The sequence below is a fragment of the Leucopleurus acutus genome (genome assembly GCF_964270905.1).
Source record: "Leucopleurus acutus genome assembly, chromosome: 12".
In the NCBI taxonomy this organism is placed as follows: Eukaryota; Metazoa; Chordata; class Mammalia; order Artiodactyla; family Delphinidae; genus Leucopleurus; species Leucopleurus acutus.
In genome coordinates, this window is record NC_139154.1 from 58,018,516 (window position 1) to 58,045,775 (window position 27,260).

The window sequence follows — 27,260 nt, forward strand, 5'->3', positions numbered from 1 at the left end:
TCTCCATACAAATTTTAAGATTTTTTGTTCTAGTTCTGTAAAAAATGCCACTGGTAATTTGATAGGGATTGCATTGAATCTGTAGACTCTTTTGGGTAGTATAGTCATTTCCACAATATTGATTCTTCCAATCCAAGAACATGGTATATCTCTCCATCTGTTTGTCTCATCTTTGATTTCTTTCATCAGTGTCTTATAGTTTTTTGAGTACAGGTCTTTTACCTCCTTAGGTAGGTTTATTCCTAGGTATTTTATTCTTTTTGTTGCAATGGTAAATGTGATTGTTTCCTTAATTTCTCTTTCTGATCTTTCATTGTTAGTGTATAGGAATGCAAGAGATTTCTGTGCATTAATTTTTTTTTTTTTTTTTTTTGCGGTACGCGGGCCTCTCACTGTTGTGGCCTCTCCCGGTGCGGAGCACAGGCTCCGGACGTGCAGGCTCAGCGGCCATGGCTCACGGGCCCAGCCGCTCCGTGGCATGTGGGATCTTCCCGGACCCGGGCACGAACCTGTGTCCCTTGCATCGACAGGCAGACTCTCAACCACCACGCCACCAGGGAAGCCCTGTGCATTAATTTTGTATCCTGCAACTTTATTAAATTCATTGATTAGCGTAGTAGTTTTCAGGTGGCATCTTTAAGATTATCTATGTGTAGTATCATGTCATCTGCAAACAGTGACAGTTTTACTTCTTCTTTTTCAATTTGTATTCCTTTTATTTCTTTTTCTTCTCTGATTGCCATGGCTAGGACTTCCAAAACTATGTTGAATAATAGTGGCAAGAGTGGACATCCTTGTCTTTTTCCTGATCTTAGAGGAAATGCTTTCAGTTTTTCACCATTGAGAATGATGTTTGCTGTGGGTTTGTCGTAGATGGCCTTTATTATGTTGAGGTAGGTTCCCTCTATGCCCACTTTCTGGAGAGTTTTTATGATAAATGGGTGCTGAATTTTGTCAAAAGCTTTTTCTGAATCTATTGAGATGATCGTATGGTTTTTATTCTTCAATTTGTTAATATGGTGTATCACCTTGATTGATTTGCATATATTGAAGAATTCTTGCATTCCTGGGATAAATCCCACTTGATCATGGTGTATGATCCTTTTAATGTGTTTTTGGATTCTGTTTGCTAGTATTTTGTTGAGGATTTTTACATCTATATTCATCAGTGATATTTGTCTGTAATTTTCTTTTTTTGTAGTATCTTTGTCTGGTTTTGGTATCAGGGTGATGGTGGCCCATAGAATGAGTTTGGAAGTGTTCCTTCGTCTGCAATTTTTTGTAAGAGTTTGAGAAGGATGGGTGTTAGCTCTTCTGTAAATGTTTGATAGAATTCACCTGTGAAGCCATCTGGTCCTGGACTTTTGTTTGTTGAAAGATTTTTAATCACAGTTTCAATTTCAGTGCTTGTGATTGGTCTGTTCATATTTTCCACTTCTTCCTGCTTCAGTCTTGGAAGGTATACCTTTCTAAGAACTTGTCCATTTCTTCTAGGTTGTCCATTTTATTGTCATAGAGTTGCTTGTAGTAGTCTCTTAGGATGCTTTGTATTTCTGCGGTGTCTGTTGTAACTTATCCTTTTTCATTTCTAATTTTGTTGATTTGAGTCCTCTCCCTCTTTTTCTTGATGAGTCTGGCTAAAGGTTTATCAATTTTGTTTATCTTCTCAAAGAACCAGCTTTTAGTTTTGTTGATCTTTGCTATTGTTTTCTTTGTTTCTATTTCATTTATTTCTGCTGTGATCTTTATGATTTCTTTCCTTCTACTAACTTTGGGTTTGGTTTCTTTCTACTAACTTCTTCTTTCTCTAGTTCCTTTAGGTGGAAGGTTAGATTATTTGAGATTTTTCTTGTTTCTTGAGGAAGGATTGTATTGCTATAAACTTCCCTCTTAGAACTGCTTTTGCTGCATGCCAAAGGTTTTGGGTCATCGTGTTTTCATTGTCATTTGTCTCTAGGTATTTTTTGATTTCCTCTTTGATTTCTTCAGTGATCTCTTGGTTATTTAATAAAGTATTGTTTAGCCTCCATGTGTTTGTGTTTTTTATGTTTTTTTCCCTGTAATTGATTTGTAATCTTGTAGTGTTTTGGTCGGAAAAGATGCTTGATATGATTTCAATTTTCTTAAATTTACCAAGGCTTGATTTGTGACCCAAGATGTGATCTACCCTGGAGAATGTTCCATGTGCACTTGAGAAGAAAGTGTAATCTGCTGTTTTTGGATGGAATGTCCTATAAATATCAATTAAATCTATCTGATCTATTGTGTTATTTAAAGCTTGTGTTTCCTTACTAATTTTCTGTCTGGATGATCTGTCCATTGGTGTAAGTGAGATATTAAAGTCCCCCACTATTATTGTGTTACTGTCGATTTCCTCTTTTATAGTTGTTAGCATTTGCCTTATGTATTGAGGGGCTCCTATGTTGGGTGCATATATATTTATAATTGTTATATCTTCTTCTTGGATAGATCCCTTGATCATTATGTAGTGTCCTTCCTTGTCTCTTGTAACAGTCTTTATTTTATTTTTTTAAATTTATTTATTTTATTTATTTATTTTTTTTTGCGGTATGCAGGCCTCTCACTTTTGTGGCCTCTCCCGTTGCAAAGCACAGGCTCCCGACACGCAGGCTCAGCGGCCATGGCTCATGGGCCCAGCCGCTCCTTTAAGAACTCAACAGTAGAGTTCTTAAAGATTATTTTATTTAATGTTTTGTACCAGTATACAAATAATTGCACAATTATTAAAATTATGATATAATCTTTATTATTCTGACTTGTATTATTATTTTCATAAGGATTTACATTTATTGACTCAATATAAATCTATTGTTCTTCCTACAACAGTCTAGCAAATGCACTCTTAATAGTTGTATTAAATGTCCATCTATTTCCCTATTTATTTAACTATTGAAAAGTTCTTAATAATTTTCATATAAAATTAACATCTTTAATAATCATCATTAATTATTCTGGCATATTCCTCTTGCAATAATAAATACATATTTTTACTTCAGAGACTGATAGACTTTCAACATACAAAAGCGTACAAAGAGATTTTTCACTCCAACTTATATCTAGAAAGCTAAATTATATTTGAAAAGGAATTTCCAGATATTAACAATAAATCCAAATTACACGTCTTGTTCAAGTAATTTGTTATAGCTGCACCGATTAGCTATAAAGTTAACTACAAGATCATGTGATCATTGGTCATGCCTTGATCCCTGAACTGGGTGCCAGAGATGATCTTGAAGCAGGATTCAGCTATCTGGCCTTCCCAAAGCCAAAGCTGCTGCCAGAATTGTAGTGCTTCCTTCACTCCGAAAAGTTTAAAATATGCAGAAAACCTGATTTTGTTTAAGGATGTTAGAGAACAAAATTCAACTGAATAAATTTTAAAGATATTATTGGCTGTATTCAATGATTCATGAATCAGGCAGCATCCAATCTAGCAGATAGAAAGGAGCTCCAAGGAGTGGTACAAAATGAATGACTTTTATAGGTAGAAGGGAGCAGGTACAAGGAAGTTGTACTTGGCAAAAAGGCAGATGACAGGGGTTCTGTCAGGCAGATTACCTAACTAGTGCTGATTCCTAATTGGCTGGTTTAAGATTTCATTTCTGGGAGAGCCAAACTGTAGTTAAGTCTCAGTTGAGAAACTGAGGGCTTAGCTTAAGTGACTCCATTTTGGGCCTATTGTCTTGTTTTTAACAAGGATTACATGGACATGTATCACAATTATAAAGGCATGTCTGAGAGTAAAAACCAAATTCAGGTATGAATTTTCTTCTTTTGTGGGAAAAGTGAGGAATGCACTGGGTGAAGAATACACAGAAGGGCCGATTGTATTTGCAAAGTTTTATTGCTTAAGCAAGATTTGAAACTTGACTGTTTATTATATTTTTCTCTATTTTTTTGCATGCTTCAAAACTTTAAGCAGAGAATTAAAAACTGTGCTTATGAAGAAATCGTACTGTTCTAGAAACCAGAAATATTACTTTCCCATTTATGAACTTTTTTTTTTTTTTTTGGCTGTGCCACGCGGCATGCGGGATCTTAGTTCCCCAACCAGGGATCAAACCCATGCCCCCTGCAGTGGAAGTGCGGAGTCTTAACAACTGGACCACCAGGGAAGTCCTATGAACTTTATAAATTGGAAAAAGATTTTAAAATAGGGATTTATCTTTTCTTCGGAGGTGAAATTATTGGTTATTAAAGCATCCACGCAGCTGTTGATTTATTTAAATCTCAAAAAAATAAGATAAAAATAAACAGAAAGCTAACTTAACTGTACACCATTTTTAATAGCAAACTGGTACAAAATGACTTCCTGCTATAGTGATAGTAATTAAAGGCAAAGGAAAAATGTAGCTAAGAGGAAAAGAAACTTGATAATTTGATTGTATCTGAAACCAAATGAACAACATTCAAATCTGCAGTCTTCAGGGGTAAGATCTCTACCTTAAGTGGAACGTAACCCAATATCAAAATCTGTCTCATTGAAATGTTCCTTCACTTCTGTTTGGGCACGGTTTTTCTTTTCTCAATATTATCTGGCACAAATTTTCTGTTTCCAAAGTTCCTCAGACCTCTGGTCAGAAAGCCCTCGTTCTAGACCTCTCTGGTGATAGTTGTTTGCTCAGTACCTGCCTCATTTCCTGTTTTCTCTCTCATCTAGATACATACAACAGGTATGAAGTAGAGCAGGATATGACAGTTAGAGGGAATGCTGCAAACAATAATGAAAGCAATTACTCTGAGTCTTAGGCCCATTTGCTCATTTTCATTTCAGTAGATAAAAGATATTCTCTCTTGCAAATAACACAGAGAGGTACAGGGGCTGTACCCGTACCAGGGGAGAAGAAAGGCACCTGGCTCAGTTATCACTTTCAATCAGCAAATGTTTGGCCCCTTCAGGCCTTAGGTTTTTTTTTTTTTTTTTCCTTTTCTCTTTTTTAATTAAAAGCTTCCCACTAATGAGATTTTGCATTTGAATTTTGAGTTTTGTAACTTTATATCTAATTTATGTCTTTATAAATCTCACTTACTTTTAAGAAAGGCTGAAATATAAGAGACAAGATTTAGAAAACAGCATGATTCTATAGGACAAAATGAGGAAAGAGATGAGGTGCTTAAAAGTTCTGCTTTCATTGGGTGCAGTACTGCATCATCAGTTCCTTCACACACACACACACACACACACACACACACACACACACACACACACACACAGAGAAAACTCTACTACAGCAGATGAATTGCCTTCCATGATATATTTACATCCAATTACCTACCCCCAAAGCTCATTTTTGTAGTGCTTCCTACTGACTTTCCAGCAGAAAATCACTCTTTTAAAAATGTGTGCTCAAAGTAAATTAGTGGTTGCCTAGGCTTGTGGGGCTAGGGGTGGGGATAAGAGTGACTGCTACTGGGTAGGGGGTTATTTTCTAGGATAATAAAAAGGTTCTGAACTTAGATTTGGATGGTGGTTGCACAACTCTGTGAATATACTAACACCATTGAATTGTACACTTTAAATGGATGAATTTTATGGTTTGCAGATTATTTCAATAAAGATTTTTTAAAAATCTGTTCTGCAGGAGGAATCTGAAAGAGAAGAGTGCCATAAAGAGAAGTCTCTTGGATTTGAGTAATCTCTTTGCCAAAGCTTTAAGGCCAGGAAACAAAGGTCAGACCTGAGGTTTTTGATTCAATATATCCTAATATTCCACCATTTTCTCTCCCTACCTTCCATCAAGATCCTTCTTTATAATTTATCACATGAATAATATAACCCAGTGGAGCCCTGTGATAGACTTCAGGGATTGGCAACCCAAAAGCCATTCACAATGTCCTCTTCTCCCACCCTTTTCCACTATAGGGGCTAGAGAGCAAAATACAGTTGGCCCTCTGTATTTATCCATGGATTTAGCATTCATGGATTCAACCAACCTCAGATTGAAAATATTCAAAGCAAAAAAAGAGTCTAGAAAGTTCCAAAGAGCAAAACTTGAATTTGCCACATGCTGGCAACTACTTACATAGCATTTACATTGTATGTACAGCTATTAGCATAGCATTTGCATTTATTAGGTATTATAAGTAATCTAGAGAGGATTTAAAGTATAAGGGAGCATATGAGTAGGTTATGTGCAAATACTACACCATTTTGTATAAGGGATTTGAGCATCCACAGTTTGGTATCCGAAGGGGTCCTGGAACCAATCCCCCAACGACTATATTTCTTTTTCCATTTTTGCTGCTGGAAGCAGCTGTATGACTTCATTCTGGTCAATAGAATGTAAGCAGAACTCTCTCAGATGAAATTTCCAGGGAAGTTTTATTTACAGATTAAAAGGGGTAATCACAACTGGCAGAGCCCTTTTGTTCCTTTGTCTCTTCCTCCTTCTTCCTGCCTAGAAAGCAGGCATGAGGCCTGGAGATGGAACAGCCAGCTGGTGACATGAGAGGACAAGCATGAGAATAAAAGCCCATAAGCTAATGAAGGTGGAGCAGAAAGACTTGGTCCTTGTCAGCATTTCTCAGCAGCTGTACCAGTGCTGGACTGCTCAGCTCTGGATTTCTCATTATGTGAGAAAAAGAAAACTCTTTTTTGTTAACCTACTATGACTTGCTGTTGCAAACAAGTATCCTATTACTTGCAACCACAAGCACTTTTAACAAGCCAATTATGAGACTTTTATATTTAAAAATTATCTAAATATGTCAATGTCAAAGTGGGTTTACTTTAATGTCCAGGGGCTGCTTGTTGTACACAGAAAAGACCATTTTTAGTTAATCTGGGTTCAAATTGTTATATAATTTATTGAAGACACAAATTTTCCTTAAGCCTTTAAGTTTAATTTAAAATATTTTATCTTCCTTAAAGATCTAATAAGTGCCATAATAGAGATCTACGCAAAGATGAAGAGAAAGAAAACGTGGTTTCACAGAAACACATTTGAGCTAGGCCTTAAAGAATGTAGAGAAAGGAAAATTCCAGACAGAAGAATACATAAACTCAGAAGCATGAAAGGGCATGATGTGTTAAGTGGGCGTGGGAGGCCGGAGAAGGGGAGATGAGGCTGGAAAGCAAATTGAAGTCAAATTGTTCAGTCTTATATACCAGACTAAGCACACTAAAGTTTAAACTTTATCCTACAGCAAACTGGAAGCTTTTAGAAGTTTTGAAGGAAGGGAGTGACGTGATTATGTGGGTGTTTCAGAAAGAAAAACAGATTGGAGGAGGCCATAGAGGCTATTTGGAGAATATTGCAGTAGAACTAATGAGAGAGGATAAAGGTCATTAAGAAAACCCCACTGCAGACGCTGCAGGGGACCCCCAGGGCAGCAGGCCAATGGAGGTTGAAGCAGAGGCTCACAGTCAGGGGAAGCTGAGTGGAGGCCAAGTCTGCAAGGGAGAAGGGGGGGTCAGCATTCCTAGGAAGCATTGCCAAGGCTGTTAAGAGCCACGTGTTAATTGCAGCAGGCTGCAGCTTTGGAAACCCATGAGGCCCATAGCAAACAAGTGAACATGGGTGCAGAGGAGGCAAGGGACCCCCAGCCGAGGACCCTGGCTCTTCCTGCTGTGACATGTACTCGTAAGCCATACCCCTCCCTCTTCTCAACACCTGCTCAACAAGTTAGAAAAAGAAGCAGGGAGAGGGGCGGTTATCTGAGAGTTTGGATTTTTTTGTTGTTGCTTTTTTGGGGGGAGGGGGATTTGTTTTCTGTTTTTTTAATGCAAGAGAAACTGAACATACCTGTTAAATTAATTCAGCAAGGAATCCATTAAACTGAGGTGGCTCTAATGCCATGGGGGCCTATGTAAGCAAACCAAAATCTAAGCCTGTCAATACCTCAAGTTTAGGAAATTGAAACCTAAGGATGAGTCACAAATAGCCAACTGGGCTTTAAGATACAGCCAATCAGGAACTCCCTGGCGGTCCAGTGGTTAGGGCTCCTCACGGTCACTGTCAAGGGCCTGGGTTCAATCCCTGGTTGGGGAACTAAGATCCCACAATCTGCACAGAACAGCCAAAAAAAAATATATATATATATATATATCCAATCAATAATTTCCTTACTTTGCTTCCACTTTCTTTCTATAAAAGTGTCTCTCCAGGCTCCTGTTAGTGGAGAGCTCCTGACCACTTCCAGTTTGGTGGTGCCCTATGCCAATCCATTTTTGCTCAAACAAACTCTTAAAAAGTTTTAAATGCCTCACTGTGTCTTTTAACACACGTAAAGGGCTCATTTCAGTTATCAGCATTACCATGCTTTAAACCAGTTGGGACGTTTGGCTAATCATCACCACCACAAACAACTAACCAGTAGGTAGGAGCTCAAGAGAAGACCACATCAGTTATGGACAAAATAATAGGAAAATCCATTTTCTCTGCACAACCAAGTTGAATTATACACTCTGAATCAGAAGCACACAAAAAAAGCCAAATCGAAAATACAAACATTGGCTGGTTATATGCCGCACCCACCATGGGAGGCACTGAATCCGTGGGGCGTCAGCAATCCAGTCATCAGAGACAACTCCCACTTACGAGCAAGTACATTTTGGGGGGCCTAGCCCTGGCCCAAACTCTCCAGCTTTCTGCTCCAATCCATGCTTATCAAATGGTCCTTGATTATTAATTCATCATCACTAGTTCTTCAATACTAGAGGCTGGCAGTGGAAAAGGATAACCTCCCTTTAAGGAAATAGAATGGGCTTTTATTTTATACATCAGTCTCATAAGAGTGTAGCTGGTATTAGTCGCCCTAAGCAGGACTCATCCTGGGGCTCTAACAAGATGGCGTTTCCTTAACACAACATCATAATTCAACTGTACTTCAATAGGGAGTTCCCTGGTGGCCTACTGGTTAGGATTCCAGGCTTTCACTACCGCGGCCTGGGTTCAATCCCTGGCTAGGGAACAGAGATCCCGCAAGCCGTGTGGCACAGCCAAAAAACTCCAAAAAGTACTTGAAAAAGTAAATTAAAAAAAAAAAATGGACTGAGTTTCTTGCCTGAAAGGCCGAGGACTAGACTCTGGGCTCATGGGTGAATCCAAACCCTGGTAATCGCTTGGCCAGTTTCTCCTGATGACACCAGTATTTCCCTGTCCTGCCCCTTCTATCAATGTCATGTCACACTGTGGACTCCAATTGAGAAGGAGAAGAACCTACATGGAAGCAGAACAGAATCTGGCCAGATCCACATATTTCTTCTAAGGTCCTATGCCTGCCCCATGACACACTCCAGGTGTGGTGGCCAAGCTGTCCATTCAGTGACTCATCCCTGAACCACTTCCCATCACCTGGTCTACTTCCTTCTGACCAACTAAAAAATTCTGGCTGCTGACTTTTATATTCCTTCTCCTACTTATTTCCCCACTGCTCCCATTGGATTTGACCTTGGCTAACTCAAAAAGCCTTGGGTGACACCTTTCCTTTTTCAGCCTGTCTCCTTCTACCCCAGCCATGAACTGAAGGGCTACTCTCCCACTAGGCCTGCCCTGGCCTTGCTGACAGAACTTAGATGCACAGAACTCTCCAGGGCACACTCCTCCTGTCAGAAGAGGAACAACTTAGACTCAACCACGCTGGACTCAACCAGATTCAGCCCAAGATGTGATGATCCCAGCAATTTCCAGAACCGTTGGCTGGGCTCTCCTACCACAGGGATTTGAGTTCAGCAAAAAGACAGGAAAACATTCAGCAGGACTGGTGATTTCCCAGGGAGGCTCTGAGAAAGTAGCTTTTCAGTAAGTAGCATTTGTAGGCCGAAGCTTTTCCTACTTGGCAGCACAGTGCTGCCATGTCAGCACTGCCATTTCCGTAGCAGTGATTATGGAGTGACTGACATTCTGTACTGTGGCTGCAGCGACTCCAGCCCACAGTTAAGTCACACCAGCTCAGCATGTTCCCTTTTAATTACTTACCATTCTGAGGTAGGTATTGGAGCCAGGCAGGCCTGAGTTTGAATACCGGCCATACATAGTTGGCCACATCTTCTCTGAGTCTCGGTTTTCCCAGCCATGAAATAATAACAGCTATACCTTCCTCACAGATAAACTGCATGCACATCCCTGACACAGCAGACACTGACCAGTGTTAATTCTGATTCCTTTTGCTGAGATTCTGATTACAACCTGAGGCAGAATCTCCAGGATCCTAAAAATCTGCTTTACCTGGGAGTCCTTTGTACTCAATTGTAATTCTTCCTCATCTTTAAGTCAGGGAAAGGTGGTAACCTACAATCAGACTTGGAGCTCTGACTGGACAAGCTTATAGAAAGGAATAGTTTTGGGGTTGGGTGTAAGACTAAAGGAAATGCTCACTCCCTGGCTTTCAACCTTCAGCGAGCATGGGAATCATTTAGGGAGTTTATTAAAAATACAGGGACTTCCCCCGGTGTCCAGGGGCTAAGACTCTACGCTTCCACTACAGGGGGCACAGGTTCTTTCCCTGATCGGGGAACTAAGATTGTGCATGCCAAGTGGCCAAAAATAATAACAATTAATAAATAAAAATTTAAAAATAAATAAAAATACAGATACTCAGGTTCCTCTCTCAGTGACTGTCACTGAGTCACTGAGAGTCAGACCCAAGAATCTACATTTTAAATAAGTTTCCGAGGGCTTCCCTGGTGGCGCAGTGGTTAAGAGTCCGCCTGCCGGTGCAGGGGACATGGGTTCGTGCCCCAGTCCGGGAAGATCCCACATGCCGCAAAGGGCCCGTGAGCCAGGGCCACTGAGCCTGCGCGTCCGGAGCCTGTGCTCCGCAACAGGAGAGGCCACAACAGTGAGAGGCCTGCGTACCGCAAAAAAATAAAAAATAAAAATAAGTTTCCAAGATTATTCTAATGTGCACCAAAGTATGAGAATCACTGCCCTGTCTGGAAGTTTCTCTCTTCTCCTCCTTGACCTGGTTATTCTGGTAGACAGAGTGGGTGGTGGGGCCCAGTTGAGGGCTGTGGTAATAATAAAAAATTATTTGGTCTTTGTCTCCAGTTCCTGGCACAAAGCTCCCAAATCCTTGGACTCTCTTGAGTGATGAGTGTCTTATGCTAATGTGGTAACCCTTAGGGGGATTAAGTGGGGGGGACCCACACTAGATAGCTTCAGGATGGGGACTGGTCACAAGAAAAACCAACCAAGTGATGAAAGGGCTAGACTTTCAGCCCCAGCCCCTGACCTCCGCAGGGAGGGAGAGAGGTGGAGACTAAGTTCAATCACCAATGGCCAGTAATTTAATTAATCATGCCTAGCTAATAAACCCTTGATTAAAAACCTAAAAAATAAGTTCCATGGGTTTGCAAGTTGGTGAACACATTCATGTGCTGGGAAGATGGCACGACAGGAGAGAGCATGGAAGCTCTGTGCCAATCCCCACTCCCCACCCCCATCCCCTATAACTGGCCCTATGCATCTGTAGGGGAGCAAAATTTGCCACCCCAAAATATCTCTTGACATGCAGATTATTCTGAACTGAAAACTATCAAGGCCCAAAAGACTTAGGAAGAACTTTTGACCTTCCCCCTAACTGCCTAAAGAATGTAGAGGCCCTGTTCCAGGGAGGGAGCTATCACCATAGATAACTATAGCATGAACTAAGTATGACTGGCAGAGAGGAACCTAGCAAAGTCTGTTTGTTAAAATTCCTCTCTGTGTCCCACTGTCTCTGCATGGCCCAGCAAACATTTGTTTACCAACAAACATTTGCTTTTCCACCTCATGCTAATTGCCTTCCTCCCCTTTAGAGTCCCAAACCACTACCCCCAACATCCTCTTTTGTCTCTAACTGAAGATGGTGTTTAAGGTGAGGGTTCTGGCCATTTTGGTGAGTTACTCAGTTTTCCTTGGCCTCTCCCATGTATACATGTTATTAAATTTTTGTTTGATTTTCTCCTGTTAATCTTTCTCATGTCAATTTAATTCTTAGACCAACCAGAAGAACCTAGAAGGGTAAGGGAAATTTTTTTTCTTCTCTGACACATCTCTTCCATTTGGTTGTTCCTGAGTTATATCCTTTATAAGGAACTGGTAGATGTAAGTAAAGTGTTTTTCCTGAGTTTTATGAGTCATTCTAGAATATTATCAAACCTGAGGGGATGGACACCAAGGGGGAAAAGTGGCGGGGGGGTGGTGGTGGGATGAACTGGGAGATTGGGATTGACATGTATACACTAATATGTATAAGATAGATAACTAATAAGAACCTGCTGTATAAAAAAATAAATAAATAAAATTAAAAAAAAAAAAAACCTGAGGGGAGCTCGTGGGAACTCCCAAATCTGTAGTTAGCCAGGCAGAAGAGTGGGTAGCCTGCATACCCCATTTGCAGCTGGTCTGAAGTAGGGGCAGTCATGTGGGAGTGAGCCCCTTAACTCATGGGACCTTACCCTAATTCTAGGTAGTTAGTGTCAGAATTGAATTGAATTGTTGGGCACTCAATTAGTGTCATAGAATTGGTTGGTATGTGGAAAAACAGCACACATTTCGTATCAGAAGTGGTGTCAGAAAAAAAACACTACACAGGGGCCTGTCACATTCTGTGTCCTCTTGACTTCACCTGGCCCTTGTATAACCACACTTCTTTATAGAATGTGGTTGAGCCCAGAAGAAACAGCCAATTCCGCTGCAATTCTCTGACCTAAATTCAGTGTTGACCTTTCGAAGAGGAATAGAAGTAGGGCTAAAATTTTCCCTGTTCAAGCCTACCCAAAAGGAGGGCAGAATTTGCCTATAGGCTTCTGACTTGCTGACTGTAATCCACAGCACGCCCAGAAGACAGTCTCCAACAAACCAAGGAGCAAAAGGCCCGCTTTACAGTAGGGTACGAGCTCATCTACTGGAATCATCTATGGACTAGCTGACTGCCTTGACTCTGGCTGGACCCTGCCTGAGCTGCCCCGTAACCTTTGGAGCCTGGCCATTAGTGTTTGCCAGGCCCCTTCCCTCTAGCTAGATTCTCTGCCTCTGTTCCTCTTGGCTATTTACCAGTGCCCCAAAGTTGCTGCCATAAACTCACATAGCAATTTCCACTGGAATGTGCCCCAGGAGTCCAGGTAAAGTCTTTTCTGATAAGCCTTTCCATCCTGGCCTCACATCTGATAGGCCTCCTGTGCCCCCAGCGTTTGCTGTTAAAATGCTATCCCCTCACTTCCTTGCCTTCTCTGCTCTCTCTCTCTTCCTAGAGAACCCACATAGTTTCATCAGTCAATGCCACACATCTTGGTATATCTGCTGATGTACCTGAGACCATTCTAAGGGCCTCATTCTTAGTCTTTTTTTTTTTTTTAATATGTGATAATTTTTGACAAGGATTTCTTCTGCCAGAACCCTGTTCAGGACAAAGTTAACCTGGTCCATAATTGTCTTACCCACCTGCAGGGAGAGAGACACAGTCAGTTTGGTAAGAGATGGTACAAAATCAAGGGAGGTGACTGCGGCAATGTGCTGAAGTCCAAGTAGAATGAACTGGCCAAATGCTTCTACTTTGAGCAGAGGCTCAAGTCTTCCATGAAGGAGAAGCTTCCCCGAGACTAGAAGGCCAGAGCCACCACTAACTAGTAGAGAACACCTGCCAGCTACAAGGTCATCCCAGGGACCTCAGCTGGGTACTACTTAGGATAGTGCCCCAAGCAACTCCCAGTCAGATGGCCTTGGGAAATTCCTTACTGTCACTATACTGCGTCAACACTGACTCTTGGAAATCCCTCCCTCCAACTGTGGTTCTGTCTCCTCTTCCATGACAGAAATAGCCCTTGTCCTGGGCTGACTGACTTGGAGTTCTCCACGTCTTTTACAGGATCCACTTATGTGAGGGATGGGGGGAAATCCTGTGTGGCTTGGGCTCTTGAAAATGGTTCCCAAGCTGCACCACCCACCTTCTGGGCATAATAAACTTCTCCAAGTAGAGCTCTTCCAGACCTTGCAACTTTGATCCTTGGAGTCTCTAGCACCATACTCACAAACACACCATCATCTGGAGTAAAATCTCTGTCATTTTCCAGATCCTTGGAAGTCATATGATTCCTCTGTGTTCTCACTTTGGGCAGTGCCTGTAGAGTATCTGATACCTGTAGTCCCATCCCGAGTGTGTACTCATCGATATCTGGCTGCGACCAGTACCCACCCAAGCCACAGGGTCAGATTCTCATTATGTACAAAGAATGGGAGGAACGAAGTGGTGATTAGCAACCCTCTAAGGTCCCTGGAAAGTATTTATTTAAATACCACCAACTTTTAGTAAAGAATGTGGCAGAGTGCCACTTATTCTCCAATGTCTTCTCCTTTATACTACATTAATAGAATACCTAGAATAAAGATTATACATTTCCCAACATACCCTGAACTTTGATATGGTTATGTGAATACACTGTGGCCAATGGGAGATGAAGGGAAGTGAAGTATAGAACTTTCAGGATGTGTTCTTAAAGGGAGGGGGGCTGCCCTTTCTCCAACAGTTCCTCTCCCTGTCTCCTCTCCTCCACCCTGTTCCTCTAATTGTGGACATGGTAGCATATCTCCTTGGCCAAGTGGACTTTAGGCCACACCCTACAGATGATGAAGCAACAAGTTAGAGGGAGCCTAGGTCCCAGATGACCATATTGAGCAGAGCTGCCATCCCAACCTTGGACCACCTGTTGAAACAAGCAGTGGTGAGCCTGAGCATCCCTGAACATCCCTTTTGGGTATGCCAGCAATGCAAGACCTTGACTGCTTTTAGCCAATCATTTCTCAGAGTTGAGTTTGCAATCAACAGGCTCAAGAGATAATGTAACGTCTTCTCTCAGACAAAGAGCAGGCTTGCTTACCAGCCACTGTAAAAGTGGTAGATTTCAGTTGAAATGCAAACCCACTATATGTAGAGTGTCCATCTTTGTCCCTCCATGCTGCCTCCATGGGTTTTTTTTGGCCGCACCACGCAGCATGCGGGATCTTAGTTCCCCGACCAGGGATTGAACCCGTGCCCCCTGCGCTGGGAGTCTTAACCACTGGACCGCCAGGGAAGTACCCCTCCGTGGGTTTTGAAAGGCATGAGGAACCAGCACCTACATGATGCCCATGATGCTTGGATGCAGTGAGTAATAAAATTTTTTGTCTCAGACCTAGGAATCTTGTATCTTCAGCCAGCATCCACGAAACAGCAATTTATTAGCTTTCAAGTAAAGTAAACCCCCAGAACTTCACATACCTACCACTGGACTGTTTTTAGGAAAGAAATCAACTTGTATCTCTTTTAAGCCACTATCATTTTGGATGTCTGTTACAGGCAGCCAAATATAATTCTAACGAATCAAAGAGTAATTTTTTGAAGTTCTGATTTGGCAAAAAAAAACTGCTTATTACATCTTGTCAGAAATTTATCATTCAAGCTGAGCCAAATGTGATCCATTCAAAAGCAGGAAATTATAAAAGTGTTGGGACCTCTTGAACAAGTGACGTAGCATATAGGAATTAAGGAATTAAGATCACACTATGACTGGTTCCCATGGTTAGCAGATATGGAACGGACTGAATCAAAGCTTACTGAATCAGGCAGGCAAGATCATGAGAGCGAATGTTCCACATTTATTTGAGTAAGATATCTTAAAAAAAATTTTTTTTTTTTTGTCCGCACCGCAGCGCGGTATCTTAATTCCCCTATCAGGGATTGGGCCTGTGCCTCCTGCAGTGGAAGCGTGGAGTCTTAACCACTGGACACCAGGGAAGTCCCTTAAAATGTTTTTTGAATGCTATTTTATGCCAAGAATTATATTCACCCATGATTTTTGATATGTTTCCATATTATGAGGGATGGAGTTCAGATAAACTTGGAGAGCAATTCCTTGATCCACCTTGTCTTCAGACAAGGCAAAGATTAATGTGCTTCAGACTAGACTGGATCTAAGCTAACATTCTTTCTAGAATGTTGGTGGCTCTTGTCCTTTGAAAAACCGAAGGGTAATTGAGAAATGTTGAGAAAGTTACGAGCAAGTTTGCGTCAGTACCACATTAGTCAAGAGACCAAGGCAAAAGTAAAACAAGAATAGATGTGAGGATGTGGCAACACCTGCTACTGAAAGCACTGACAAAATGTTGAAAGCTCTTCATGAGACACAGGTATTCTGATGTGTCAAAATATTCTAAATGCTTGAACTCTCTACAAGAATTCCCTGTGTAGTTTTTTGTGTTTTTTTGTTTGTTTTTTTTTGCGGTATGCGGGCCTCTCACTGTTGTGGCCTCTCCCATTGCGGAGCACAGGCTCTGGACACGCAGGCTCAGCGGCCATGGCTCACGGGCCCAGCCTCTCCGTGGCATGTGGGATCTTCCCGGACCGGGGCACAAACCCGTGTCCCCTGCATCGGCAGGCGGACTCTCAACCACTGCGCCACTAGGGAAGCCTTGTAGTTATCTTTTTAAATTAATTTTTGTTGGAGTATGGTTGCTTTACAATGTTGTGTTAGCTTCCACTGCACAACAAAATGAATCAGCCATACACATAACAGATATCCCCTCCCTTTTGGACTTCCCTCCCGTTTAGGTTACTGCAGTGCACTAGGTGAGTTCCCTGTGCTATACAGCATGTTCCCATCAGTTGTCCATTTTATACATAGTATCAATAATGTATATGTGTCAGTCCCAGTCTCCCAATTCCTCCCACCCGAGCCCTTTCCCCCTTGGTATCCATACATTTGTTCTCTACGTCTGCGTCTCTATTTCTGCTTTGCAACTAAGATCATCTATACCATTTTTCTAGATTCCACATATGTGCATTATTATACAATATTTGCTATTCTCTTTCTGACTTACTTCACGCTGTATGACACTCTCCAAGTCCATCCACATCTCTGCAAATGACCCAATTACATTCCTTTTTATGGCTGAGTAATATTCCATTGTATATATGTACCACATCTTCTTTATCCATTCCTCTGTCAATGGGCATTTAGGTTGCTTCCATGTCCTGGCTATTGTAAATAATGCTGCTATGAACACTGGAGTGCATATCCTTTTTTTTGAATTATGGTTTTCTCTGGGTATATGCCCAGTAGTGGGATTGCTGGGTCATATGGTAGTTCTACTTTTAGTTTTTTAAGGAACCTCCATACGGTTTTCCATAAGGGCTGTATCAATTTACATTCTTCCCTGTGTAGTTATTTTTTATTTCCAACTTCTAACACTCTAATGACATTACTCTTTTTGGTGGACACACATTGTTTTTGCCTGATCAGCACCCATTTTCTCTTTGGGAATAGCATTCAGATTTTTCCTTGGGGAATTACCTTCCCCCTCCCACCCCCGGACTTTCCTAGTCCATTTTGTTGGGTCAGCCTGACTTCACCCTACCAAGCAGCAGGTAATTGGTTCAGAAGAGCACATGACCGAGTGAGATTCAGTACTGGGACTTTTATTGATATTATTGGGAATGTGAAGTTTGATTTATTTTAAGATTGCTATCATAGGATAATATAAGCCTGGGGATGCTAGAAATCATATATAGAAAAAGCAGTCCTGGAAATAGGGCCAATGCAGTGGAAACAGAACCAAGAGGAAGAGAAATACCAAGTCCTACTGACATAGTTTTAACCCAGATCCAGCCATACCTGAACATGCCTGAACATCTCTAGACTTTTCGCTATCTTTAGCCAATAAATTCCCTTTTTTGCCTAAGCCAGGCTTGAGGTGGTTTATACCTTGAGAAATAAAAGAGTTTTGACTCTTGAAGGTATTGCTGTCACAAAAGCTACCTAGAAGTGGCTATCTAGTCTGTATAAAAGCAAAGAATGTGCTCAGGCTAGCTGTGGCTCCAGAATTCATATAAATAGGTGCTACAGTCAAGCCAGAGGTAATGGATGAGGGACTTGTTCTAAAGCTGCTTTACGTAATTTTGCTTAAACATCTATTATTCATATCAAAGAATGAGGAGAAGAAAATACCTCACCCTCCAGGCCATTCGCTTGGCACCACAACTGACTCAAGCTAAGAAAAGATCAATCAATAAGGTTGCCAGAGCTCTGCGAAGGTCTAATCCATATCTGCCTTTCAGTGTTTACCAGAAGCATTTTGATATAATGGAAAGTGCTCTGGGTTCAGATCCTAGCTGTACAACTTACCAAGCTAAATGACCCTGGACTAATGGCTCAAATTCTGGGAGATCTAGTTTATTTTACAAATTTTTGTATTTGATATAAATGATATATCTGCATCCTTCTGCCAGTGATTTATTTCTCCCTTAACATCATAAATATGAAATTCATGCTTGAGGTCCTGTGGAGCCCTAGTGCATTCGTTTTCCTGTTATGTTATATTCCATTACATAGATCTACCACAATATATTTTTTAAAATATTTATTTATTTATTTTGGCTGCGTCAGGTCTTAGTTGCAGCTCAGGTCTTTTGTTGCAGCGTGCGGGCTCTCAGTTGTGGTGCGCGGGCTTCTCTCTAGTTGTGGCTTGCAGGCTTCAGAGCACATGGGCTCAGTAGTTGCGGCGAGTGAGGGCTTAGCTGCCCTGGGGCATGTGGGATCATAGTTCCCTGACCAGGGATCGAACCAGCGTCCCCTGCATTGCAAGACCTATTCTTAACCACTGGACCACCAGGGAAGTCCCCTACCACAATATTTTTACTCACTTTTCAATTGATGGAACTTAGGTTGTTTCCAAATTTTTATTCTTTTTTTTTTAACCAAATTTTCATTCTTATGCATACTACTGCCATAAATATTGTTGTTGTTGTTTTTGCGGTACGCCAGCCTCTCACCGTTGTGGCCTCTCCTGTTGTGGAGCACAGGCTCTGGACACACAGGCTCAGCAGCCATGGCTCACGGGCCTAGCTGCTCCGCAGCATGTGGGATCTTCCCAGACCGGGGCACGAACCCGTGTCCCCTGCATCGGCAGGTGGACTCTCAACCACTGCGCCACCAGGGAAACCCTGCCATAAATATTCTTATGCCTATATGCAAAAGATCATCTACGGTATATTCCAAGGAATATAATTGCTTGGTTATGGACCATTGCTGAGTTATATGTACTTTGACTTTACTAGATATTGACAAGCTGTCCTCCAGAGTTTTATCACTTGAGACTTTCACCAGCTTTGTAAAAGAGATGCTTCACATCCTTTCTAGCACTCAAACATTCACTAAACAAATATTTTTTTAGTCATCTACTAATCTGTTCTAGGTACTGGGATGCAGCAGTGAAATTTCCAGCTCTCTTGGAGCTTCATTTTCTTGGCAGGAGACATAATAACAAATAAAAAATGAATATATAATAGGTCCAGAGGTGACGAGTGCCTAGTTTCCAGAGTCTTTGGGTGCCAAGGACTAGTTCTTCTCCTTGGGTCCTTCTTTACCTACAGTAAGTGAATACAATGCCCTCTTGAACCCAATGTGACCTAATTCCAGAAACTGATATTTTAAAACTTGCAATTACCATAAAATTAGAAGATGAATATTTTACATTAGTGTGACGTTTTAGTATTCAGTTAGTGCTTTGGAATCCATGTTCTCAGTTGACCACAATTCTAGGCAGCATATAAGGAAGTGGTTAAATGCTCCTATCTCTGTAGTCAAGGAGCCCGGGGTCAAATCTTGGTTTCCTGACCCATGTGATTTTGAACAAGTTACTTAATCTCTCTAAGTCTCAATTTCTGTATAAGGTAATAGTGTCTGACTCATAGGGGTGCTTATCACGGTGCTCAGTAAATTTTTAGTACTTAATATTTACTAGTGATCAATTAACAATTGGATGGGTCAAACATGTGATATTATTCCCATTTCATAGGTGAGGAAACTGAGGTCCAAAGTGGTTGAACAAATTGCCCAGACAGTAAGTTCTGTTGCCTCATGAACCTGGGTTTTCTGGCACCAGAACCAATTCTCCACTAGAAAATTGTATATATAAATGTATGATGTATTTGTTGAATAATTATTTATTGAGCATCTAAAATTGCCTGTCACTGTTCTTGGTGCTAGGGAATTCTAAAATATTCCCAATATGGCTGATCATCTTTGGGCAAGCCTGAAATTATAGCTATCTTGAGGCCAGTCCCAGTACTTTGTTTCATCTAGCATTGACTATGAATTGAATTTTGAAGATTTTACTGAAGTTTTTATGGAAGATAGAGATGAACATTATATCACTTTAGACTGTAAACATCTTGAAGGCAAAGATCATGTTTTACCTACCAGTGTACAACCAGCACTTAGCACAGTGCCTGGCATATACTTATTGACTATTTGATAAATGAACATGTCATACAGCAAAACTTATCTATCTTCCTCAGCAACTTCTCACCTGTCCCCATAATACCTTCCCCAGCAGCTCCTTCAAAACTGTTGATGAAATGGAGATGAATTGAACTGTGAAGAATCCTACCTCTCATGAACTTGATTGCATTCTCCCAAGTCTGCCTGGTTTCCAGATACAAGTAGTTTTCATCTGAAACCAAATATAGTGTTGTTTGGGTTATAAAACATATATGTAAAAAAACTGAGTCAGGGAGCCAACAGTTGAATAAACAATAACAACAACAAAATGTATTCATGGAAAGATCAGGGATGATCTAACACAGTGTATACTGAGCACCTGATAAAGAGAACTGACAGTAAACATCACTGGAGTTCTGAGCAAAGAGAAAGGAAACAGGAGGATGGTAATGTATCAACCTGACTGAAGAGAATCTATTCTAGGTCTCTTTTTTGACAAACTGTGAGGTATTGTGAGTTGGTTTTATTATTATAGCTCAGAGAGTTTACTATTATTATATCTCAGAGAGTTTGCTCTGCATAGCAGGCTGTCAATAGCTTAAGGTTTTGGAGACATCTTTATGGACTCAGGGTCTAATGGGTCCTAGGAACAGCCCACCTGCAGTTTCTGTGTAGAAAGAGGAGGTGGGGCCCAGGGAGCAAGGGCCTTGATTCCTCATTCCTGACTCTCCTAGAATTCAGCTTTGGGGACTAACCTCCAGCTGAGAAGAAAAACAGACCTTATTCTTGACCTGTCCACCCTGATACCTCACTCTCTGGTTGAAAGAAAAGGTATCCACTTTAAGTAACTCCTCTTTGACTTAAATGTCACAGTTCCTACTCCCTTTGCCTCATAACCTTACCCTCAGCCCCTATCCCCCACATAAATGTAAATACCCCCTAAATTTGACAATGCTTCATTCTCATCATTCTCAAGATTACTACCTTGCTTTTAACCCAATCCAACATTTGGGATGGAGAATATTTCCTTAGATTTCAGCTTCTTCTCCTCCTCCTTCTTCCTCTCCTTTTTTTTTTTTTTTTTTTTTTTTGCGGTACGTGGGCCTCTCACCGTTGTGGCCTCTCCCATTGCAGAGCACAGGCTCCAGACGCGCAGGCTCAGCGGCCATGGCTCATGCTCCGCGGCATGTGGGATCTTCCCGGACCAGGGCACGAACCCACGTCCCCAGCATCGGCAGGTGGACTCTCAACCACTGCGCCACCAGGGAAGCCCCTTCTTCTCCTTTTTAAGTGCACAGATATTCCTTTAAATTAGCACTGTGAGATTAAGAACATAAGATATTTTGGTAAGAAAAATCAAGATTTGTGCCTGACACCTGACTTAGCACAAAGTAGTCCTATTGGGGACAATATGTTAAACCCTTCAAAGCTAAAGGAAAATGAAATCAAGAAGTGTAGCTCTTAGAGAGACATCATGGTATGTTTCATTTTCCAACAAGCCAAGCTACAAGACACCCACTGGTGACACTTGGCTTTGGCCATCCAGATGCATTTATTTATTTCTGTGACAACATGAGCTTGGCAGAACATTGAGAACTGGTGGCCGAGAAAAGAAAATTCGGTCTTCCTGCTCACAGAAGAGATTCTAAGACATCCTTGCTAATACAGCATTGCAGAAAGGGCTTGTGTATGAATCAGCATACACATAAATGTTAAGTGGGCTGATGAGGGTGGCAGAGTTTATGAGAATTTCTGATGAAGCAGCACCAGGAGTGCCTACCCGTTATTGTATGAGTGCAGTGCAGTCTATAATTTGACTTGTTTGGGTCTTTTTGTTATTATATGTTATGCTTCACTGAAGCTTGCTGCAAGCTCTCTTTTTCCTTTGCTATCAGAATTCCCCTGATTCATGAATGAGAATTGAGGCTTTGTGGCAAGAATGTTAAGTATTCCTTCAAACTACACAGACAGGGCTGAGAGACTGTTATGTTTTATTAGCATCTGATTCCAGGAATGGGATCCCAATTCTCCTAATTTCCTAGTCATAGACGCATTTTGGCGTTCACCACAGTCTAGTTGGATCCCCTCTGAAGTATCTAGGAATCAAATCAAAAGCAGTGTCAAGCAAAGTTGAGTTGAGTATACAGATGGTCAAGTAAAACATGTCGTCAGGCTTCCAGAATCCTCCGCCTTCCTAGGCCCAGTACTATCTGGACAGATTTAGCAAAGAAATAACCCAGGCCCCTGTATTTTATCTGACAATCCTATTAAGGCTTTTGGTAGCTCTATCTTAGTCTTCTGCCATCAGAGGGAAAAAAAATCTGAGATTAGCCATCAAAAGCTGGAGCAATATTGCTCAAAGTCTGGTCGCAGATAAACTGCATAAGAATAACCTGAGGAACCTGTGAAAAAAGCAGATTCCTGAGTTTCACCCTAGACTCACAGAATCCATAATTCCAGGTATGGGCCTGGGGATATGCATTTTAAAAATCTCTGTAGATAATTCTGAGGCACATCAAAGCATAACTATTATTTATGACCTCTGTGTCTTTTCCCTTCTAGCAGTGCATACTTAAAGCCTTTTGTTGTTGTTGTTGTTGGCCACGCCCCACAGCATGCAGGATTTTAGTTCCCTGACCAGGGATCAAACCCACATCCCCTGCATTGGAAGCGCAGAGTCTTAGCTACTGGACTGCCAGGGAAGTCCCACTTAAAGCCTTTTTCTGCTTATGGAAAGCAGATAATAAAAGTACAGTATATGACATTAATAAATATTTATCCTTAATCCCTTCTTAAAGGAACTTTGGATTTCAGGAACAAGAAGGGGTATATACCCAAGGTCCTTTCCCGGTTCCCCGAAGAAAAGAAAGTCAGAGATTGCCTCCATATAAACTAGGCCCTAATCCATTACACATGACCCTGTCCAGGCTGTTGGCAGTGGCTCCAGCAGAAACATGTTCAGAGTTGTTTGTGCGGGACAAACAGAATGCATCTTCAGTCAGTGTGCAGAGAAACCTGCAATTATTTACCCCTTCTCTAAATTACCTCCATACTTCTTTCCGGTCTGGATCAAAGAGTTAACTTAAAAACCAAAATCTCCCCCAACTTTTCCTTCCCTCACTATTCCTAATTCTGATCTCTTCATTAATCAGCGTTTTATCTGAAAGTTAGCCACCATTAATGAGCAGATCATTGCATATTGAGAACCTCGTGTCAGCGAAGGCAACAGAACCCTGCAGATTCACGATTTGGGTTTAGAAAGACTACAGGCCCCAACATGCAATTTCACCTTCCAAAGACTACCATTCCCAACATGCAATGCAGTCAGCGTTAGTAAAGGAAAGGAACTAGCTGGAAATTGCCAGCCTGGCTGGAAACTTTGCCTGCGTGCCACCCTCAGGCAAAGGAATGATTTAGAAAGCTCCCAGAGGATATTTTTTGCAGGAGCGGTCACTTCCTAAATCCAGGCAAGAAAAGGGAGGAGTCTGAGCCGTGTCCCGCCCCTTCTCCAGTAAACTTCTGCCGTTCCAGGTTTGGCGGCGGGAGTTCGAAGGTCCTGGAGAAGCTGCACACCCCTGGCTTTCCCCATGGTTTCGGTGACCAGAGCCGTTTTTGGAGACCTGCCCTTGGGGGCAGGGACGGTGGAGAAGTTCCAGCTGCAGTCAGACCAGCTGAGAGTAGACATCATCTCCTGGGGCTGCACCATCACGGCCCTGGAGGTTAAAGACAGGCAGGGCAGAGCCTCAGACTTGGTGCTCGGCTTTGCTGAGTTGGAAGGTGGGTTGAATTCCGCCCCGGGCTGCGGACGGGCCCCAGTTCCACCTGGCACACTGCCCCACACAGCCTGCCCGGGATGCAGGGATGCAGGGGAAGTACGGAGCTTGTGACCATCAGGAGTACTTGGATCCGGCTAACTCACTGTGTTGCCATCCAGTGTTTGGAAAAAGACAAAATGAATAGAAACTGACGTAGGACTGGGCCTCTGGTTATACATTCAGGCTTTGTCTTATTTAAAAAGTCAGTTGAGGGTAAGATAAACTCCAGCAACACTGGAGCGATCTTTGAGCTGCCGGATCTTTGTAAGGGGGGGAGGGGAAAGTGCAGACCAGAGCGGGTGTTGCCCCCTGCTCTTCCTCCTGCCCTTTCTGAAGAAGGAAAATGATCAAAGACGTGCGTCTTCTACTTCCTTTCTCCTTGATCAGATTCTCTTTGAGGTCTGGTTGTTTCAGAAATGCTCCATAAGGTAAGCTTAGTGGGTGCAGAAGCTTATCCGCTTTGGTCTGTGATCACCCCCTGGCTGATCAATAACTATGTGCTGAAAGAATGAGGAAGACCAACTTACTGTCGAGAAACGAGTCTCCTTATAGCTAGGGTGGACTTTGTTCTGTGGGAATCCGTAGACAATTAAGAACATGTATTAATTCCTGCATTCAAACACTGTTGATCCAACTGTCTCATTCAATGAGACAGGTCCCCATCATCATGCAGCTTGCAGCGTAGATGTGGAGATAGACCTTAGCCAAATATTTGCGTAAATAAATAACTCACAGTGCAGTTTGATTGGGGCAAAAGAAAATGTACATAGTGCTTGCTATCTCTTGGCACACCCGAGTAGCTAGACAGAAAATGAGGTTGAAATAAAGTTAGCAGAGGGCAACTGCTTGAGAATTAATTCTCTCTGCTCAGTGGTAGGGGCATGGACAAAATTTGTTAAGAGGGGCTTCCCTGGTGGCGCAGTGGTTGAGAGTGCAACTGCCGATGCAGGGGACACGGGTTCGTGCCCCGGTCCGGGAAGATCCCACATGCCGCGGAGCGGCTGGGCCCGTGAGCCATGGCCACTGAGCCTGTGCGTCCGGAGCCTGTGCTCCACAACGGGAGAAATCTGTTAAGAGGAGGCTTGAGGTTTTCCTTTAGGTGTCTGTTTTACTGTCTGTTTGGTTCTTTAGATATGTAACATAGCTCATTGTTGGAGGTCAAGAAACCTGAGAGTATTGGTTTTCCCTTAGGAGGATAAAACTGGCTCATTTCCTTAGCAAAATGTATCATAAAAATATTTCTGAGGATCCTATTCCTTGCCCTCTGGTTGGTTGTCTTTAGCTCCTTTGGAGGCTCCACAGCTTGGCTCGGAGAAGGAGGTAGGTAACCTTCAGCAGAATTTCTTTGGTGATTTCAGCGAGTCTATTATAGGAGACTCACTGGTAGGAAGGTGCAGGGGCTGGGGGAAATCAGCTCCTCTTACCCTTGCTCTCCACGCCCCCTTCTACTTCTGGGGGTGGTGTTCCTATCTTCTGTCTTCAGAGTCAGAAAGCAAGAGAGTTGACAAGTGACAAAAGAGGATTCTTTAGAATCACTTTTGCTGAGTCACCTCTCTCTGTTAGTAGCATAACCATTTGCTAGGCTGAACCAGAATCACAAAGAGATAACTTGACTGGTGCAAAATTGCCCAGTGGAGTCCAAGGAGAATTGGATAGATGACCTAGAATTTCGGAGCCAGTAAAGCACTGGAGTTGATAAGCAGTGAGCATCTGCTTTAATCACCCCATTTCCATCTCTTCTTTCTCACCATTCAGGAGGTAACTACCCTCCCCCTCCCCTCCTCCCACTCATACACACACTCACTTCTTACTAATTTTAGTTCTCATATAAGAGTCACATGGACCTTAAAGCACAAGGCATCTTTGTGGAATTCATATGAAACGTGTGCCATGATGATGTGGCACCTGGGAAGCACCAGTTTCTTAGCAGGCATAGAAGTGCCTATTTTGTGAGGGCAAGAATACAGTCGTCTCTGTGAGTCTATGAATCTTGTGGGAGTCTAGGTGGAAGAAAGTATTATCCCCAAATGTTCTTAAAAGGGAGAAAAAAATAGACCCCCCTCAGATTACAATGGTCTAGCTTGTATTGACTATTGTTCCCCATGTTATTAACGTCTCTTGAGAAAGTTAAATAGCATTCTCTTATCAGGATGTGTCACAGTCACCACAAAATGCCAGGCCGAATCAAAGCATCTAAAGTATTCTAGGTGCTGGGAATTCCCTGGTGGTCCAGTGGTTAGGACTCCAAGCTTCCACTGCAGGGAGCACAGGTTCCATCCCTGGTCGTGGAACTAAGATCCGGCAAGCCGCGTAGTAGCGTGGCCAAAAAAAAAAAAAAAAAAGTAAAATATTCTAGGTGCTAGATCAAGATAGACATTTTCAATCCTATGCTATAATTTAGATAATTTAATTACTTATTTAAAAAGGAGAGCAAGCTATTTTCAAAAGATAAAGAAGCATTTAGAATGTCAAGTGAGGCTTTCTGATATGTTTAGCCATCTTCGAGGTTGAACTTCATATATGTCATTACAGGAAGCATAACTGCCTCAATCAGAATAGTGTGAAATGGCGGTCCGCTACTATTTTGATCAATTCTAGTGTATTAAAACCCATGTTAAGAAATTGGCGACAGAGGATGTCTTTAAGAAGGGACTCTGGGTAGCTGGGGTACAGAGACAGGAAGGAGGCTAGATTTTCACTGTACATTTTAGAACGTCTGAGTATGTAAGTATTATATAAACAAACTGAGGCAAATAATTTAAAGCAATAAGATGTGACAGAGTGAGTAAAGGGTTATCTTCACATTACCATGCTCCAAAAATGTTTTGAGCCAAGGTGAAGAGCTAAGCATGGATAATTCCATGAGACATGGTCCTTTTGTAATTGCCAGGTTAGATGTGAACTACCTCTAATTTCCCAGATAGATTTTATAAACTACTTGGCTGATGGCCATGACTGGAGGTCAGAATAGTTCAAATTCTCCCTCGGAAAATGAGATCTTTCTTCTGTAGAATTCTAAAGAGGTAAATCATATGATCTTTAGTTATAGGCTAGAAAAATCAGTAATGCCTCCTGTGAAGTATTTTTTCTGCCATTTTTTGTATTAAAAATATTTTTTAATGTTTTTCATCTGCAGGTCCCACCTGCAGTCATTATGACTTCTTTCAAAACCCGTGATGAGGATATTTGCTTATAAGCCAGAGGTGTAAATAACCTACCCATGCAATCAATGCTATTCCTCCCCC

At 41.9% G+C, this 27,260-nt stretch overlaps 1 protein-coding gene across 1 annotated transcript in view; it reads left to right on the forward strand.

Annotated features, from left to right (window-relative positions):
* GALM (galactose mutarotase) overlaps positions 1–27,260 on the forward strand; it is a 95,689-nt gene that overhangs the window by 20,962 nt on the left and 47,467 nt on the right. The window contains exons 3-4 of the mRNA XM_082851877.1: positions 5,604–5,692; positions 23,732–23,977. Coding sequence (XP_082708003.1) covers positions 23,788–23,977 — 190 coding nt within the window. The 5' untranslated portion in view covers positions 5,604–5,692; positions 23,732–23,787. The remainder of the gene's footprint in view (positions 1–5,603; positions 5,693–23,731; positions 23,978–27,260) is intronic.